This window comes from Rousettus aegyptiacus, unplaced genomic scaffold, assembly GCF_014176215.1.
Source record: "Rousettus aegyptiacus isolate mRouAeg1 unplaced genomic scaffold, mRouAeg1.p scaffold_m13_p_8, whole genome shotgun sequence".
Taxonomy (NCBI): Eukaryota; Metazoa; Chordata; class Mammalia; order Chiroptera; family Pteropodidae; genus Rousettus; species Rousettus aegyptiacus.
In genome coordinates, this window is record NW_023416311.1 from 90,188,071 (window position 1) to 90,205,440 (window position 17,370).

The 17,370-nt window shown below is 42.0% G+C and overlaps 1 protein-coding gene and 1 long non-coding RNA gene across 5 annotated transcripts in view; one reads left to right on the top strand and one right to left on the bottom strand.

The window, feature by feature from the left end:
* OSMR (oncostatin M receptor) overlaps positions 1-10,967 on the bottom strand; it is a 39,384-nt gene extending 28,417 nt beyond the window's left edge. For 2 of the 4 annotated variants that reach the window (XM_016147954.2, XM_016147953.2), the window contains exons 1-2: positions 10,721-10,967; positions 3,264-3,349 (exon numbers count right to left, since the gene is read on the bottom strand). In XM_016147954.2, coding sequence (XP_016003440.2) covers positions 3,264-3,336 — 73 coding nt within the window. In that variant the 5' untranslated portion in view covers positions 3,337-3,349; positions 10,721-10,967. Of the gene's footprint in view, positions 1-451; positions 956-3,263; positions 3,350-10,720 lie in introns of those variants that run through there. The other 2 variants (XM_016147952.2, XM_016147951.2) reach the window with 2 other exon arrangements.
* Positions 10,968-11,094: 127 nt separating this feature from the next.
* On the top strand, positions 11,095-17,143 carry LOC107512430. The gene is made up of 4 exons (XR_001597280.2): positions 11,095-11,573; positions 12,820-13,008; positions 14,018-14,087; positions 15,225-17,143. It is a non-coding gene; the product is annotated as an uncharacterized LOC107512430 (long non-coding RNA).
* Positions 17,144-17,370: the final 227 nt, after the last annotated feature.

Sequence of the window (17,370 nt, forward strand, 5' to 3'; positions counted from 1 at the left end):
GAAATCAAAAGTGAAATATTTCTTTTTGAAAGTCAATATTTCATTGTTTATTAAATAGCTATTAAGTATGAGCACATCCCATTTCTAGACATGGTACAAAGATATTGAAAAGATTAAGACTATATTGATAAAAGCAACTGGTATCTGATGGTCCATGGTATGGCGGACATCATCTTCTAAACATCCACTTTTCTAACTAAAAGGAGCTTTGGAAAGATGAAAGAATAGGTCCCTTATGGAATAGGGGGAAACATTTCTAATAAGTGCAGAAACGAGAGCATTGGAGAAAGCAAGGCACATGCAAAACCATCCCATCTTTCCTAGCCCCCATTTCATTTTGACCATATGGTCGTTTGCTGCTGTCAGTCCCACTCTAAATTCAAATTTCCTGGAGGACAGAGGTTGAGGCTTGTACATCTTTGAATGGACTCTTGTTGTCAGCATGTCTTACCTACGGCAAATGTTGATCTCAAATGTTGATCTTCATGAGGTCTTAAGTGCCTGACAAGCAACTCCTCACTAATACCATAACTTGTCCTTCCTGACATTCTCTTCTCTCTGTGGCTGTTTTACTAAGCTCTTGTTTGAGCACTGATTATTGCATCCTGTAATAATCTGTTCTGTGTTTGTCTCCTTGCAAACTGTGAGCTAAACAAGGGTGACTCTGCTTTAGCTCAGTGAAACTAAGACCAGTAACACACCTGTCAGTAACATACCAGTAACACAGACACTCAGTGACTGGGTGCCGAATGAATGAGTCAACTACCAGTGTCAGCTTTATTTCTGGAAACTCTAGAAAGCTGCTATATGATGCTTTAGATAAAAGAGGAACTCTGTATATTGACTTATGCTATCAGCAAGTGTTGAGTGACTCAGGTACTTGAGAGACATCAGTCAGTCAAAAATAACAAGGTCAAGAGCAATCTAAAACTTCCTTGGGAAACAGTGGGAAATTCCAAGCTAAAGTCAGACGGCCAAAGGGACCTTTGAGATTATTAAGTCCAATCCCATTATTTTTCAGATGAGGAAACTGAGGCTAGAAGAAGCGTTAGTTTCCCAAGGATACGTGACTAGACCAGACTCAGGGCTCTTGGCCCTTGGCCCAGCTCTCTTTCTATTATGTTACACTGGAATATTGCCAAAAAAAGGCAGTACTGCCAGAATAAGACCAACCTGGATTTAGTCACAGCCACTCCTTGGACTTTCTCCACCCGGTTTCTCTCTTGCCCCAACCACAGTCCATTCATAAGATGGGCTACCACACAGCTACTAAATACAATGCTATTTCTAGAAGAACACTTAACATCAAAGTTAAAAACTCTCATTGTGTGTTGTATTAATTGTTTTAATAAGTATATATTAAAGTATATATATGCATTAATTATACTATATTAAGGTCTTTATGCTATATGCAGTATATTTTCCAATGATATACATTTAATGCTATCTATACTTTAATAAGTATTTATACTTATGCTAAGTATATATACTTTAATAAGTATACATATATATATATATACTTAAGTATAAATATACCCACTGTATATAGTATAACTTCACTTCTATAAAAAAGCCATGTATTTACAACTTTATCTCCCTTTATATGTATATACATACGAGAGACTGAAAGAAAAAACATCCAAATGCTATAGTCATGATCTCTGGCTGATAAGAGACCTGAGCCCAGGGCTAACTAAAAGTGGGCCTTGGCTCTGCCTCATTAGTCAGAAGAAGCCGGGTTATCTGAAATGAAGTCTCAGACCTGAGCCTGGCTGGGTAGTCCAGTGGGAGGATCACTAGCTTCAGTGGAGAAGTTTAGCGGGTATTTGGTCACATGCAGCAGAAACTGAGACAAGAAACCCAAGTAGTGCAGGCGAGGACAAAGACGGGATTACTTAGCAAAGCAGGCATGCTTGGCTGAAAAAGCAAGAAACAAGGACTTGGAGAGAGAAAAACAGATAAATACAGGTCTGATTTAAACAAAAGGAGCTGAAAAGGGAAGCAGCAGAGCTTCCTCTGAGAGCAGACTCTTATAAGTAGAAGGCACTCAGTAAGTAGTTGTTGGGTCAGATAACGAGTCTTTGCTAGGGAAGTGAGCTGTGCCGATGGCTTCGTATAATGCCTGGGGTTTTCTGGAGAGCCTGGTGTGGAGGCTACAAGTCTGTCTGGGAACTGGGAGCTCTAGCTGGGCCTAAACATTTTTATGGTACAGACTACCCACTCAGCCTAGTTGTGTCATGCTCAGCTATTAGTAAGATAGATAGAGGGAGGAGCACACATACTACAAATGAGAAATCCTAATTTCCACCTTTAAGCTCCAGATTAGGGACGAAACCAACAATCAAACTATGATTTTTAAGAAGCTATAAAAGTAGCACTTTTTTCATGTGCCCTCAACCTGAAAGAAAGAAAACCAGACCTAAAGAGTATCAGACAGAAAACTGAGCTACTATCAGAACAAACTCTCCTTTTTATTTTCAAATATCTTTTCACAGAGTTTTAAAGACACATTGAAAAATTCTATGAATATTATTTGGAAATGCCATTTTCATGAATTCACAGTCAGGAATTGTATGGGTAATTATTAACAGCACGTGCCTGTCCTCTCTGTTATGAAGGGAGTATGGCAAAGAATAAACATAAAAATAGGAAAATGTAAAGCTTTGTAAAATATGAATGAAAGCAACACTAACTTTATAAACCAATAGAACCTCTCTCAGGTCTAAGAATCTACCTTCAAACTGGTTCAGAGTAATAACCAAAGTCTCCATAAACATTTTAGAAGTGTTGAATTCTTATTGACTTTCACTGGGGGGTAGCTAAGTGACAAATACTATTTTTTTAATCCATAAACAGCATTTCAGCAATTAGCAATATTATCTTGGAACTAATCGCTTCTCAATGAACGAACTTAGTTGAGGGACAACCGAGCTCATTCTAATCTGCTGGCCAGCACTGGTCCGGTCCAGCCCATCTCTCCCCAGTAACCGTGCAGAAGGAACTCTTGACCATGAAGTGCTGCAGGATGGAGTCCACTCACCAGTGCCCTAGCGACATGGTAGTCAGGGTTAAAGGGCGGCTTATAAAGATGAGCCATCAAGATTAGGAAGGTCAAGAATAAGGTAACCACTGCTACTCACCAATTCTATGTAATTTCCAAAAAAAAAATAATAATAAATATTGGGCAACTTACCTCCAAAGTACCCACTACCTCATTTTTTCTCTACGTGATTTTTTTCTTTACCGTTCTTTCAACTTCTTACCTTCACTCTGGTAAGTTCTCAAGGACAGCAACGCCAGGAGGAATGTTGCCTGAGAGACTGCAAAGAGAGCCATAGGTTCTGCTTTCCTGAGAAAAGGCAAATCACAAAGATGGGAAATTTTATTTAATTTCAGCTCTGAGCAGGTTTTTTGGAGCCACCTTTGATAGATCATGCCATTAAAGCCTCCCATTCTTCTTACCTCCCTGTATCCAGGCCTCTTGTCATGTAACTTTGAAGTCCCACCCCCTTCCCAATAAGAAGCGTATATTTCTCTGCTCCACCTGATTTGCTCTGGCCATAAATGAGGCAGAAGTGATGGTGTGCCGACTAGGAGCCCAGGCCTCAAGAGACCTTGTGTATTTCTGCTTGGTCATTTGTGTTTCCACCTTTGGCATGAAAAGAGAATCTCTGGGCTGCCCTGTTAGACCGAGGAGGAGAATGAGCAACACGGAAGGCAGAGCTGAGTCACCTCAGCTGCTCCGGCCGGGTCTGGTCTAGCTCAGCCAGCTACCTGCCACACTCCAGGGAAGAGCGGCCGATCCCAGATGTGAGACCAGAATGCTTACTGCTCCGTGCCTCTGAGGCTGCGTGGCCGGAGATAACTGACCCACCAAGTTCTTCAAACCAAGCGAAGGTTGGTAAAGAAAGGCAAAGCAGAGAAATGAAAGTTAAATATAAAAAACAGACTCTGATTAGAAAGAGAACAAAGGCCAGTCTCAAAAGAGCTAAATTTAAATTAAGTACTTATCAGGGAGTCGTCTTCACTCTTCTCTGTCTCTCTCATTAAAATTACACTTAGGAAAGTGAGCATGCTCTGCCTACAGAAACTGTTTCATTGTGCAAAATAATTTCCAGTTTTCCTTGCCTTAGGAGAGGATTGTAAATTATCGGCCAAAGAATTTCACTGATCCATCAGGCCCTTTGTCCACAAGACAATCTGAGGGCAAAAACAATGATCCTGGATGACCTCGAGAAGGTTAATAAGTTCTTAATTTAATAATAAACATGTTAGAGGAAGCACTGAATTTTACTTTTCTACTTCAAATTCTGACTCATCAGGAAGAGAAGCAATGAAACAATTAAAAGTCAAAATTGGCCTTTGTCTAGCCACCTGGCTCATCGAAAGTTAGAAATTCAGTGAACCCGTTCAGCAATTCTCACTACCTACACTCTCCCTTTTTTAAAAATAATATTTACAGGTAAATGAGAACAACAGGAAGACAGTAAACCAAACCATTACATTACTCAAGTGGTCTAGCCTGCCAATAGATGAGCCCGATTGCAAACAAAGTGGAAGTCTTTAAACAACAACTTTTGTTCATATTCTCTTAAGCACTGCTTTTTGCTACTTGTATCTTTGGCAAACAGGTCATTCATACCTCTCTAAATTCTTTACTTACGACTTCAAATAGGTTCCTATTACTGGGAAGGGGGCGAGACTCCAAAGTCACAACTTGGTGGGGCAGGGTGGGGCAGGGGAGAGGAACTGAGTGAAGAGGAAATAGTTTCTGCTCAGAACCAAAGGGGAGGCAAAGAAAAACTGTCAAAGTAAAGCATCTGACACTCACTGTGCAATTTAAATATCCTTCCTATCCTAGTCTACAGCCAGTATCACAGTCTCCTTACATTTGCATCACCTGAGGGATGCAAAATGCCACCATTGTAAGGAAATCTCATCTATTAAATTGAAAAGCAGACGATTCAGGAGGTGCTAGGCATGTAGCCTTGTATTCTTTTTATAAATGGGCTATATATGTTTCTAAAACTTTGAAGTCATAGCAAATCAAATATTTTACATGTCGTAAAAATTAAACAAGTCATCTGGGCAGAGAAACTTAAAACTAGAAGTTTTAAGTTTTAAGTCACCTACCAGGTGAGGGCAACCAGAAATGGAAGAAAAGTTGTCATATAACGAAATTTAAATATATAAGTATTTATGAAAGACACACTGCTGTGGTCTGGGTAACACAGGAAAGACTTTGCAAACCACCAGGGCCGTCCTGTCTGAAGTCCTGCCTCCCCGCTCGTGCCACACACACCAGGTTGTGAATCGGAGATCAGCTTCGGCAGCTGTTTGGATTGCATCAGTCTGAGGTGCACAGTTTTACGCATGCTGGGCAGGTGGAACCATGACATGGTGGTCACTGCTTGCTTACTAGCAAGGTGGTTATTATTTCCTATGGTGCAACTGGACAGCTGCCACCTTTTGCAAGTGCATAAGACCACTTGCAGTAGGACGGTGAGTCTTAGCTATTGTCTGAAAACCTGGTAAAATCGATAAAGTTCATGAAAATTTGCAGAACAAGAGTCAGCAGCTGGCACATCCCAGAGACATGCACGGAATTCCCTTGGAGAAATTCTGCATGAACAATTTTTCTGACAGCACAGAGGCTCACGCTGTGAGAAAAACACAAACACCAAGGACTTAGAGCGGGCAGTCACAAGTCCCAGGTGACCGACTGCACGATCCATGCAGCGTCCCCTCCACGCCTCATGCATGAATCCTTTTTGAGTTATCCTCTTCCAGGTTTGCCGGTCATGGTCAAGGTGGCACCATCTATTAAAATGGGACCCTGACTAACACGGCGAAATCCTGGGGGTGAGGGAGAGAACGGTGCAAACACCCTGGGGTGGGAGCATGCTTGGCTTAGTCAACGAACAAGGGGCCAGGTGTTGGGAGTGAGCAAGGAGGCGAGGGACAGGAGATGAGATTGGAGGGCTCCGAGAGAGGAAGAGCAGATGGGAAAAACATTTTCGAAACTTTGGCTTCTACTCCGAGCCCAGGTGGAAGCCGCTGGAGAACTTTAAAGCAGAGAAATAACATGGCGTGACTTATATGGAACAGGAAGGACCCTGGAATGAGAAGAGACTAAAGCAGGTGGTGGCAGGGAGAGCAGTGAGGAAGTCACAGCAATAGTCCGGGGGAGAACGACGCTGGCTCAGCCCAGGGCGATGGCAGCAGGGGTGCAATTCCAAAGGGATTTTAAAGCGAGAGCTGGCAGGACAGTGACAAAGTGAGATGTCATACATGACTCCGAGAATTCTGGCTGAGCCCCTGGAAGAATGGAATTGCCATTAATGGAGACGCGGACTTAGTAGGCTGTGTCAAGGGTTCTTTTTACGACATGTTAAATTTGAGATGCTTATTTGATATCCAAGCAGAGATATCAAGGAGCTAGCTGGATACACAATCCGTTGTTCATGGGAGGGGTCCTGGCTGCGGGTATAAATTCAGGTGTCTTCAGTGGATATAGCAGTTAAAGCCATAGGACTGGACAATCGCCAAGATAGGAGAACGGACAGAAGAGAGAGGACCCAGCATGGAGCGCTGAGGTGCCGCACACCCTATTTTCTGCCCTCTCATACGTATCAAAACGAAAACCCAAGATTAGGCCAGGCTCTCCTGCATCCCCTCAAGGACAAGGGCTGTGTGTTGGGGGTGAGCTAGTGAGCTCCTTCAGCATCAGCTGGTGCATTTTCTCCACAGGTGGATGCTCAGGGTGCATCCAGGGGAGGTTGGGTTTTCTTCCACAGCTCTGCTTCTGACACCAAACAGGCCACCCAGCCCTCTCATTCATTCAACAGGTGTTCTGTCTCCACAGCTAACAGTGAGGAGCATTGCCACTTCCGATTTCCAGTAAAAAAAGGAAATCAGAAAAGCGTGAAGTAGCAGAATTCAGAAAGGAAAAATATTTTCTTGCCTCATCTGCACTCCTTGGACTTTGCCCCAAATTTGTTCTTTATTTCTATTTTTCAGAGATCCATCATTCTCAACTAGACTATGAGCGGCTCGGGAACAGGTCTGAGTCTTATTCCCCACTATCTATCACAGTCCCAGAACACAGTGGCTCTCAGAAAATATCTGGTAAATGAATAAAAACGTGTACCAATTTTCTCACATTCTCTCTTTGATTTCCATTTTATTTTAACTAAAACAGATTCCTTTTCAGGCCCTTCTACTTTTCCTGTGGCCGAATGTTGCCTAGTTTGCAGTCTTTATTGACAGTCTTTCTCTCTGGGGAAAAAGGGAGGAAAGAAGAGAACCGCACCCCCCCCCCCATTCATTTGTAGAATTTCTCATTCAAACCTAGTCTGTTTTCAAAATGAAGATGCATTTGACTACCCCTCAGTGTAAATACTACGTGTGTGATGAAATGCGGCTTTTGTGAAGGAATCAGTCTGCCCTTCTTCATCAGCACTTCCAGTTTACTCATTACAGAACTGTTTCCTAGGAAGCTTCGTCACCAAAAATAATCTCCATTAGAAGTAGCATGATCTGTCATTTGCTTCTCAAGAATGTGGGTGTGTTGCTAAACTCTTCAAACTGGCTGGATACCTGATGATGTCATATGCAAAAACAATCAGAAAGAAATAAGCTGTTCATCCCAGGACATGTGCTGGGGTGTGCACCTTGTGAAAGAAACCATAGTGAATATTTGTATAATCTATCTGAGCATGATATGAAATCCAGAAGCAATAAAGACAAGGACTGCTATACTGATTAAATATTTTAAGAATCTTAGTGCTATAATTGGACCAACAACAAACAGAACAATAGTTTCATCCCTAATATATAAAGAGCTCTTAGAAACTAATCAGAAAAAGACAAACGATCCTGTAGAAAAATTGGCAAATATCAATACATGTAGTGTATTAAAAAGGAAATACCAATAACCAAAAGAGAAAAAGAAAAAAAACTGGACACTACCACTAATAATTAAATAAATGCAAATTAAAAAGCGTAATTGTGTATGTCTCTCTGTGTGTCTGCATGTGTCCTATTAGCAAAGCTTTAAAAAGTCTGAAAACCTAGCATTGGTAAGAGTTTGAAGAAGGAGGCATCATTACTCGCCGATGGTCCAAAAGTACAACTTTATCATGGTCAATGTGGCACCATCTATTAAAATTTTAGTATGCAATACCTTTGATTCAGAAATAGTATTTCTGGAATTCTGTCCAATAGTGCGTGTATGTGCGTGTGTGTGTGGCATGCATGTGTGTACGTGTGTATTTCTTTTAAAGAATATTCAATGTTGTAATATTAAGGGAAAACAAAAACAATCTACATATCTGTCAAAAGAAACTAGAAAATTTAATTATGGTGCATGATGATGGTACTTGTATAATTCATTCCATGTACTTCTCTGTTGTTTGAATGAGAGTGTATTCAGTTATTATTTGTATTGTTTTAAAAACATTAAAAAACAGATGACTTCGAGTAAATAAATGAAAAACCAGTAGAACTAAAATGAGAAAGGAAAGAAGGCTGTGAAAACAAGGACAGAAACTAGAAAAGAAACTCGTTTTATGTACCTCCAAGGAAGCCTATTTCAAGGGAGGGCTATTTCTCAGAAGATTCTATTTGCTTTATTTTCCTCCATTTCACATATTTTTAAAAATCAAGGAGGACTTCCTCTCCCAGGGACAGGAGGGTCAGGGCTCACCGCTCCCGTAAGTGAGCCAGGCAACACTCACTATTTCCTTCTACCAGAGCCAATAACTCCCTAGCCCAGTTCCCACGAGGAAAATGTTCCTTCTTCTTGTCAAATCACACCCATTCCTCTTTCAAAACTAGTAGTAATAGTTGCAAAACTAAAAGTAATAGTTTTCCTGCTTTGGTTCTTTTTTTCAGGACAAAGGGGTTATAAGAACATCAGAGACTCCAGAACCACCTCTGTGCACTGGGGTAGGTAGGTGTCCCCGGCCTTTCCCTTTAAAGAAAACAGACCTGATGTATAGGGAAGTGTTCTTAGGCACATTTGCTGGGACACAGAAGGCGGAATTGCGACCAAGATGTAAGTCACAAGGAGGTAGGTTACAGCTGAGAATTAGCTCTGTCCAGCAACAAAATGTTAGGTGGTGAGCTCCCTGCCACTGCGGGCATTCTGATGGTACTGACACCAAACTGAGCATGCCCTGAAGAAGAGGTAGCTGAGGCTGGAGTTCAGCGCTTTGAAAGCTCCAGGAATGATTCTGAGGCACAGCTACTGGCTACTACAACTCTTGGGGGTCCTTCAGCCTCGAGGGTCTCCGAGGGCATTTTAAAGTAGCCCAGGAGTAAGAAAAAAACAGAACCACCATGAAACATTGGGCCACTTCATAAAGGGTCCTAAGTTCGAGGCACAGCATAGTGGTTATAAGCAAACTCCAAAGCCGAATCTTGACTCTGCCACCTGCTAGCCGTGTGACCATAGACACTGCTTAACAGCTCTGGGCCTTGTTTCCTCACTAACAAAATGAGAATGACAAAACTAGTACTACCTAATGGTGAAGCTTAAATGAGCTAGCATATGTAAAGTACTTAGAATAGTGGTCGGTGCATAGAAAGTATAAACCATTATTATTTGGCAGACAAGAAAACTGAGACTAAAGTGATAACTTGACTCAAGTCCCAAAGTCAGTTTTAAACTTGGGAAGAAGACTCGAAGCTTCTTTCCTTCTAGCTCAAATTAAATATATCCTATTCAATTCTTTCCTATCTTCTGTGTACATCTACTCCCACATTTACTCCTCTTTGAGTTGTAGAGTAAGCGTCATAAAGGTTCTTCCAGCCTGTCAGTTAAAAAGTGTCCTTTCTCTGTGGCACTGTGCCTCCCCAGGCCAGGCAGGCAGGCAGGACGAATGGATGGATAGATGGATCTTAGGCAGGCAGATAACGAACAGGTCAAGAACCATCAAGAAAGGTCTCATGGAGTCAGGAGCAAAGCCGTGGGTACGGGCGATTCCAGCGCTATCACAGCCATGGTGTTGGACAAATTACTGAACCTCAGGACTGTCAATAAAATGGGGTGGGGGCGCTTACAATTGCAAGGGTTCAGCTGTACAACCTGCCAACTCTGTGCTACCTCCATTCACGCGGCAGAAGAGGGTAGGCGTCTGTCCCAGACACCAATATCACGGGGCGGGGATGTCCCAGCTCCACCTGTGGGTGCGCACCTTCCGCTTCTAGGTGTAAATGGAGACGGGGTGCAGGAGACCAGATTGCAAAAGGAGTGACCCTGTCAGGTGGGAGTTAATGGCGGGAGAGGGAGGGAGGCTGGGGACAGCAAAGAACCTCCACGGCGGTGTGTCCGGGAAGACGCAAAATGGATCAAAAGGGAATTTTAACTCCACAATTCCCGACCACTTGAGGAAGCGGCGACTGGGGCAGCGAACGCGAAAGCCGGGCGGGAAACACCGTGTGGACCGCGCGGCGCGCGCTCCGTACAGAGTTACTCCTAGCGCTACGCGCCCGGTGGGCGGCCCAGGGCGAGGACCCCTCGAGGCTCAGTCTCCCGCCGACCGGGCGACGCGCCGGGGCGAACGCGGGCCAAGGACGGCGCGGAGCAGGGGCGGCGAGGTCGTCGGACTCTTCCCCGCACCGCGCCGGGCCGTGGGAAGAGCGGCGGGGCCGCAAGCGCGGGGGGCGCGGAGGCTGCGCGGGGCGCAGGGGGCGCGGGGCGCGGGGACTCACTCACCCCCCGGGCGGAGCGCCCCGCGAGCAGGGCCGGGGCCTCGGCGGCGCAGTGGCGGGCGCGGACGTCGGTGCTGCCGCCAGCGAGGAGGCGGCCCCTCTCCCGGCTATGAATCAGCTGCGGGGTGCGCACCGAGGGGCGGGAGTTACGGGAAAGCCGCGGGGGAGGGCCGCGGGCCGGAGACTTTTGCAATTTCCCGTCCTGCCGCGCACTCTTGGCGCCCCTGGGACCCACAGGAATTCGCCTCCTTTTGGTCCCCGGGGAAGCGCACGGGACCCCGCGGAGGTGCGGCCCCCGGACTCGGGCAGGCGGGGGGCGGGGGCGGTGGGAAAGAAAGGAAGTGGGAGCGGCCTGGGGAGGAAAAGTGAAAACCCACCCCGCGGCGCACGCCGAGGCACGGCCCCGGCCCCATCCAGGCGGAACCCGGGGCCTGCGTTGGGTGTTCGGGGCAAGAACAAGTGTTTGAACAGATTTCTGGGACCCTGGATGTCGTTCCCGTTCAGAAACTCCCTGTCAATCGAACTTTCTGCAGCAAGCGTCCTGAAGCCTTCCTTTCCCAGAGTCAGGGATGCTTCAACAAGGCTTGCTTTTCCTTTTTTTTAAAAAAAAGCCATTCCATCTTGGAGGTACATAGTTCACATTCAGGGCCTTTGAAATACATATTCGCCTTCTCGTTATAGTTATATGATCGACTATCAAGAAGAGCCTTGCCGACTTCGGAGCTGATACGGCACCCCTAATACTGCCGCTTCCTCAGCGACCTGGAGCCCCAGAGAGGACAGCGGTGGGACGCCCGTTTCTGGGGGGCTCGCCTGGATGCCCGAACCTCGGAGGCGTGCTCATGGCGCTGTTTCTGGTCAGCTAAGCCTGTTCTGGTTCCGGTTTGGGGACCCTAGACAGTATCACAAATGGCAGGGACTGGGTGAGGAGAGCAAGAGTGATCAAGAAGGCTCGCCCATGACTCACACCTCAGAACGACTCCAGAGTTGGCTGGGTGGCTCAGAATAATGTCAGAATATAACTTTTATGTTTGTTCACATTTTTTTGCTCCTCCCTAGTGTCATCCCAGGGAAAGTGTTTTTTTATTTAAGTCTAAATACTCTTAATACCTAATGGTGCCATAAAGACTATGGTACAGAGTAAATATTTGATGATAATAGAGAAAAGGTATTTTCATCTAAATAAGTGTGTGGTCCTTTGCCACACCTCTCATTATTTCAAGAGTTTTAAAGAGTCCATTAGTTTAGCCATCCGCATAGCCATGGAAACTGTCAAACCAAGTCCCAAATGGGTTGGAGAGACTTTCTGATTCTGTGTTTCTCCGAGTGAAAAAAATGTGAATTTCTTCTTTACAGAAATAGTTCAGAGGGTTCACTCTTAGAGGAGATGAGATAACGAGTAAAAAATATTGACTTAAGAATTTCTACAAAGTGAGTCTTAACTTACTTTGGCTTGTATTACAGCATAAGGAAACTAAGGTGTAAAAAAATTTGGTGCTGTTGGTTTGAAATTTCAGGTGTTCCCCTAGTGCAGTTAAAAACTGGCCTCCAAACATGGACCACTTCATACAGGAAGGTGGCAGTTTTAATAAGCAAGGGAACTTACATATGAGAGTTGTCTTCAGTGGCTGCATGGCAGGTAGATTTCCACACCTTCCCGCCAGAATCTTAAGAGTTTATAGAGACTTTAATGGCATTCAATCAAGTATACTGTCTAGATGGTCTTAGTGACACATTACTCTCTCAAGACAGTGTTCTTTGAAGTGGCTTCTAGTATGGGAATGGTGAAACATGCATCCCAAGGCTAGGGGAAGGAGTGAGGAGCCTCTGATTGCCTGGGTCCAATTTTCAAGTCAGCTGGGGGTCATGTTCTCTCAAAGACCTCCTCTAGCAAGTACCCACATAAAATTCATTTCTTGTGTGCATCATTCTAACTTCTTAACATTATAAACCCTCTAAAATTCCAGAGTCTAGTGGCTATGGCGCTTGTCAGTTTGTGATCATACCCTTAGGATGATGGGTTGAATGGTGTCCTCCAAAAATTCACATCCACCCAGAAACTCAGAATATGACTCAATTTGAAATAATTGTTTTCGTTTTCAGATTTAATCAAGTTAAGATGATGTCGTACTAGATGAATCCAATGACCGCTGTCCTTATGGGAAGAGGGAAGTTTGGACACAGACACCCAGGAGGAATACTACGTAACTTCCGAGGCAGAGATTGAGTTAATTCTGCCTCGTGGCAAGGAACACCAAGGCTTGCTGGCAACCAGAAGAAGCGAGGAGAAAGGTATGAAGCATATTCTCCCTCTGAGCCCCTAAAAGGGAACTCACCCTGCCTACACCCCGATTTCAGACTTTTGGGTTCTAGGACTATGATAAAACCATTTTCTCTTGTTTCAAGTCACTAAATCTGTGGTAATTTGTTAGAGCAGCCCTAGCAAACCGATATGTAGATATGTAAGTAGCACACATTCCAAAGGTTAGTTTTCAAAATTAGCCTGAAAAATAGGTGAAATGGAAAAGATGAAAAATACCAACAGCTTATTATTAAACTAAGGACCGCGAGGCCCTTCCTCATTTAGCGCCGACACGACTGTGTTGGGAGAGCACATGTTCTGCTTCATGCGGCACTCCTTGGTGTGCTCTCTCCCTTTAGAGTTCAGTAGCGTAACCTTCTCCACGCTCCTCCACTTCTCTGACTTTCTTCCCTGACACCTTCTTGTTCTCCATTTGTCCCTCAGATGTTGGTGTGTCTCAGGGCTCTATCCTTGACATTCTCTGAGTCCACCGTCTCCCCAATGAACACATCCACGCTCCTGATTTCAGTTACCACTTGCGTATCGATAATCCTAGAATCTTCCTTTCCATTGCAATTATTTCGTCTAAACTCCAGACCAATGCCTTTGTACATTAAAATCAATATGTCTGGGTTCAAACTCTGCTTTTCTCCATTTGATTCTCGTATTAAATGCATGGGCCAACCTTTAATTTAATTTAGATACCAAATCGAAACACTTGGGAATGATCCTTGACCCATCCTCCCTCATCCTCCCTCATCCTCCATCTTCCATCAGAAAGTCTTATATGGGGAGACATGAGTGGAAAGTATCCTTATCCTTATCAACTTCTCAGAGGAAAAATAGTTAAATAACTGTCATTATAACATTATAGGTAATATTATATAGATATAGGTATAAGCGTAAGTGCAGATATATGAAATCACTTATGTAAATTGTGAAATCTAATTATGAGTCTTTTTATTCAACTATTATAAATATCTATAATTATATATTTAGCAGTATTTGGTAACCAAACTGATGAAGTTGGAAGGAATTGGGCGTTTTCTGAAGAAAGTGGCTTCATCAAGTAAGTAATAGATGATGATTTACAATTACCCTCATGGATAAGAATTCTCTAATTTTGCAATGTTGTCACATTTGATATTTTAAAGATTCACTTTTAGGTCTTAAAGTGTGCTGCTATGATTATGATTATTGGTGGTACTGGCATTGTTTCTAAGAAAACTTCATGAAATTAAAACATTATTTTGTAAATATATTTTTGTACTATGAAAAACTAAATAGGGCTTCTGAACAAATTTTAGTCTAAAATGTATCATAAAGCTTGATTAGTTTAGAGATATCTATCACTTCCAAATATCCAAAAAAGAAACCAAAAGGGAGCCAGCAATTGCTGAGTGTTAGAGGGCCTCATGAAACTTTTACATTTTATGATTTCAGGGGATTCTCTGTAATTGCTCAATTAGGAATTGCTTTTTTTTTTTTTTTTCAGTATCTGTTAAGTGAATTTAAGGGATAACATCATCCTTAATAGTCCTAAAGGAGTTTGTTGCTTGAACTGGATGTAACTTGAAGATTGATTGATTGGTTGATTGATTGATTTCACATATACCTCCCTCTCCCTTCATATTTTAATTGTGTTCACCACTTGATCCATAAATCATCAGTCACTGGACAATAGGAAGAATTTTTTTGGATCTTTTACTTTTTTTTCTCCCCACCAGCTGTAGGGAGAATGTTGAATATGTGTTTGTTTACATAGTTGCTTTTATTCTCTTGGCCTGTGGTTATGGAAATTAATAAATATGAATGTAGTGGTTAATGCTAAAGAATAGCAGTGAGGGGGAAGTACTTTGGGGAACAATTAGATGGGAATTTTAGGGACTTTTGAAAGCATTGCTAAGCTTGATATAAAATGTTCATAGTTGTATTTAAACAGCATCTCTTATAGACAGCGTATAGTTGGGACTCTTTAAAAAGTTTATTCTGACAATTTCTGCATTTTAATGTGTTAGGGAGTATTTAGTATACTTATTTAAGGCAATTTTGATATGGTTGGATTTAACCTATCATTTTACTATATGTTTTCTGTTTTGTTTGTTTTGTTGTTGTTCTACTTCTTTCCTGCCTTTTTTATGTTATATAATTTTTTTTAGAATTTATTTTAATTTGTATTTTGTTTTTTTGTTATTCCTTTTTGCAGGAATTTTTGGTGTCTGCTCTATGGATTACAATACATACCCTTAATTTGTACTGTTTACTTGTCCTTCAGTTTCCTCTGAACTTTCTTCAAATGCTAAAAAACAAAATTTATTGGAGGGAGTTACAGTAAACTGTGTCTTTATCTTTCTGATTCCATTTGTGCTTAAATTAATTTTATCCAGATCGAAATGCGAACTTCCTAAAGGCACTCACTTTTATGTTCAATCTTAGCTTCTTAAATGTAGCTTCTTTCATCCAGTTCTAACGCAACAGCAATTATTTTGTCCATTAACATATTATCAGATGATACTTAGTCAGTTTGGAATAATGATCAGGTAAATTCCATACCCCCAAGGCTTTTTGTGGGGAACAGGCCAGGGAGAGATGTTAATTCAAATTCAGTACAAAATAACCAAGCTACACTAGAATAAGATGGAACGCCAAAGAAGGAGAGAAGTGTCATTAAATCAATGTTATTAGATCTTGTAGCAAAAATAATTCTAAGAACTTGTCTTTGTTGGAACATACCTAAAGAGGAAAGCGTAAAATTTTTTTCCCCAAGATGACAATAGACAATTTCTTTTCAAAATCTCCCCTGTTCTTTGAGGAAAGAAAAAAAATAATATTTACTTGACTGAAAATTTACACTTACATTTATAGGCACAAAATTATAATACATACATGCACGCACACAAAAAGTCCTCGTTAGAAAAACATTGTGGGAGAAAGGGGGAGATGGCAGAAAAAAAAGAAAATTGTTTGTGATAGTAGCAAACTAGTAACAACCTAAAGATCTCTGTGATCCATCTTTTCAAAAGAAGGAAGATTATCTGTATGTGCTGCTGTGGAACTATGTCCAAGACATATAATTAAGTAAAAAAAAGTAAGAGTCAGAAATATGTATTTGGTATGTCTGTGCTTCTATTAATTTGTTGATGTTTATGCAATGTATATAAGCATGTTTTGAGTAGGATTGTAAGAAATTGGTAACTGGTTGTTCTTGGGGAGAAGGGCAAGAATGGGGGTGTGTGTAAGGCAAGCTCATATTTTTCATTTTAGACCTATCTGTGCAGATTAGATTTTTTATCATGTGTTTTGATTTTTAAAAGTAATAATTTTAAAAATCAAATAATAACTTACTTGATTGAGAAAGAATCTCATTTGTTATTCATTTTGGTTGTTAGACTCAATTTATAATCAATTATAATTTCTCTATAAGGATATAGAATTAATTGCCCCTGAAGAAGAGAACGAGATGACTGAGAGACAGAAGGAAGAGTTTTAACTCTATTCTTTTGATCTTTTACTCTTTGAACTGTTTGAATTTTTATTAATGCAAATATATATTTGGTTAAAAAAATTAAAATACACTCCCTAATGATTTACAACAACAACAAATGAGACACTGGTCTCAAGTGTTGTATATGTGGGCAAACTTGTCGTTTACTAGGCTAGCATGGACAAACAGACCTTAGGTTCCAAGCAGTCAGAGTTTAGATGCATGCTGTGCAGCAGTGGTTTGAGAATTCTGGCACATGGCACCTAACAACAGTTTCAAAAATTGGCTTCACAGAGCTGCGGAAACAGGAGTACCTAGCCCACTGGGCTGGGCGGGGGGCGCAGACCCTCCCATGGGGAAGAGGGAGCCCTTGCTCCAGGCAGTCTGTAGCTAGACAAGTTCAGCCTCATGGATCATCCTCCAGACAATTCTGCTTGCTGCTTTACACACTTTCTAATTTTTTAAAAAATAGCTCTCTGCAGAGAACTACAAAATTATACAAAAAATATAAGAAAATAACTACCTACTTATTTAAAATAGGGGGGAAAAACAACCTAATACTTCTTTCCTGTTTTATTAACATAATTGGCAATAACCAAAATGTTGCTATTTACTTACAATGAAGGAAAGTTGGCAACATCTTGTGGGTCTTACATGTACTTATTTACTTAAGGCATCACTGGGCTAAGTGCAGGAACATACAGAGGTTTATTTTTCACTTAGGTTGTAATCTGAAGCCAATTGGATGCTTTTTCCTCTTACAAGTGGTAGCTCAAGGATGGAGACTGTTTCCATATTATAGCCATGCCATCTAGAACATGTGTTCCAGAGTTGCTGCAGCAGCAGAAGAGAGAGTGGGTGAATGATG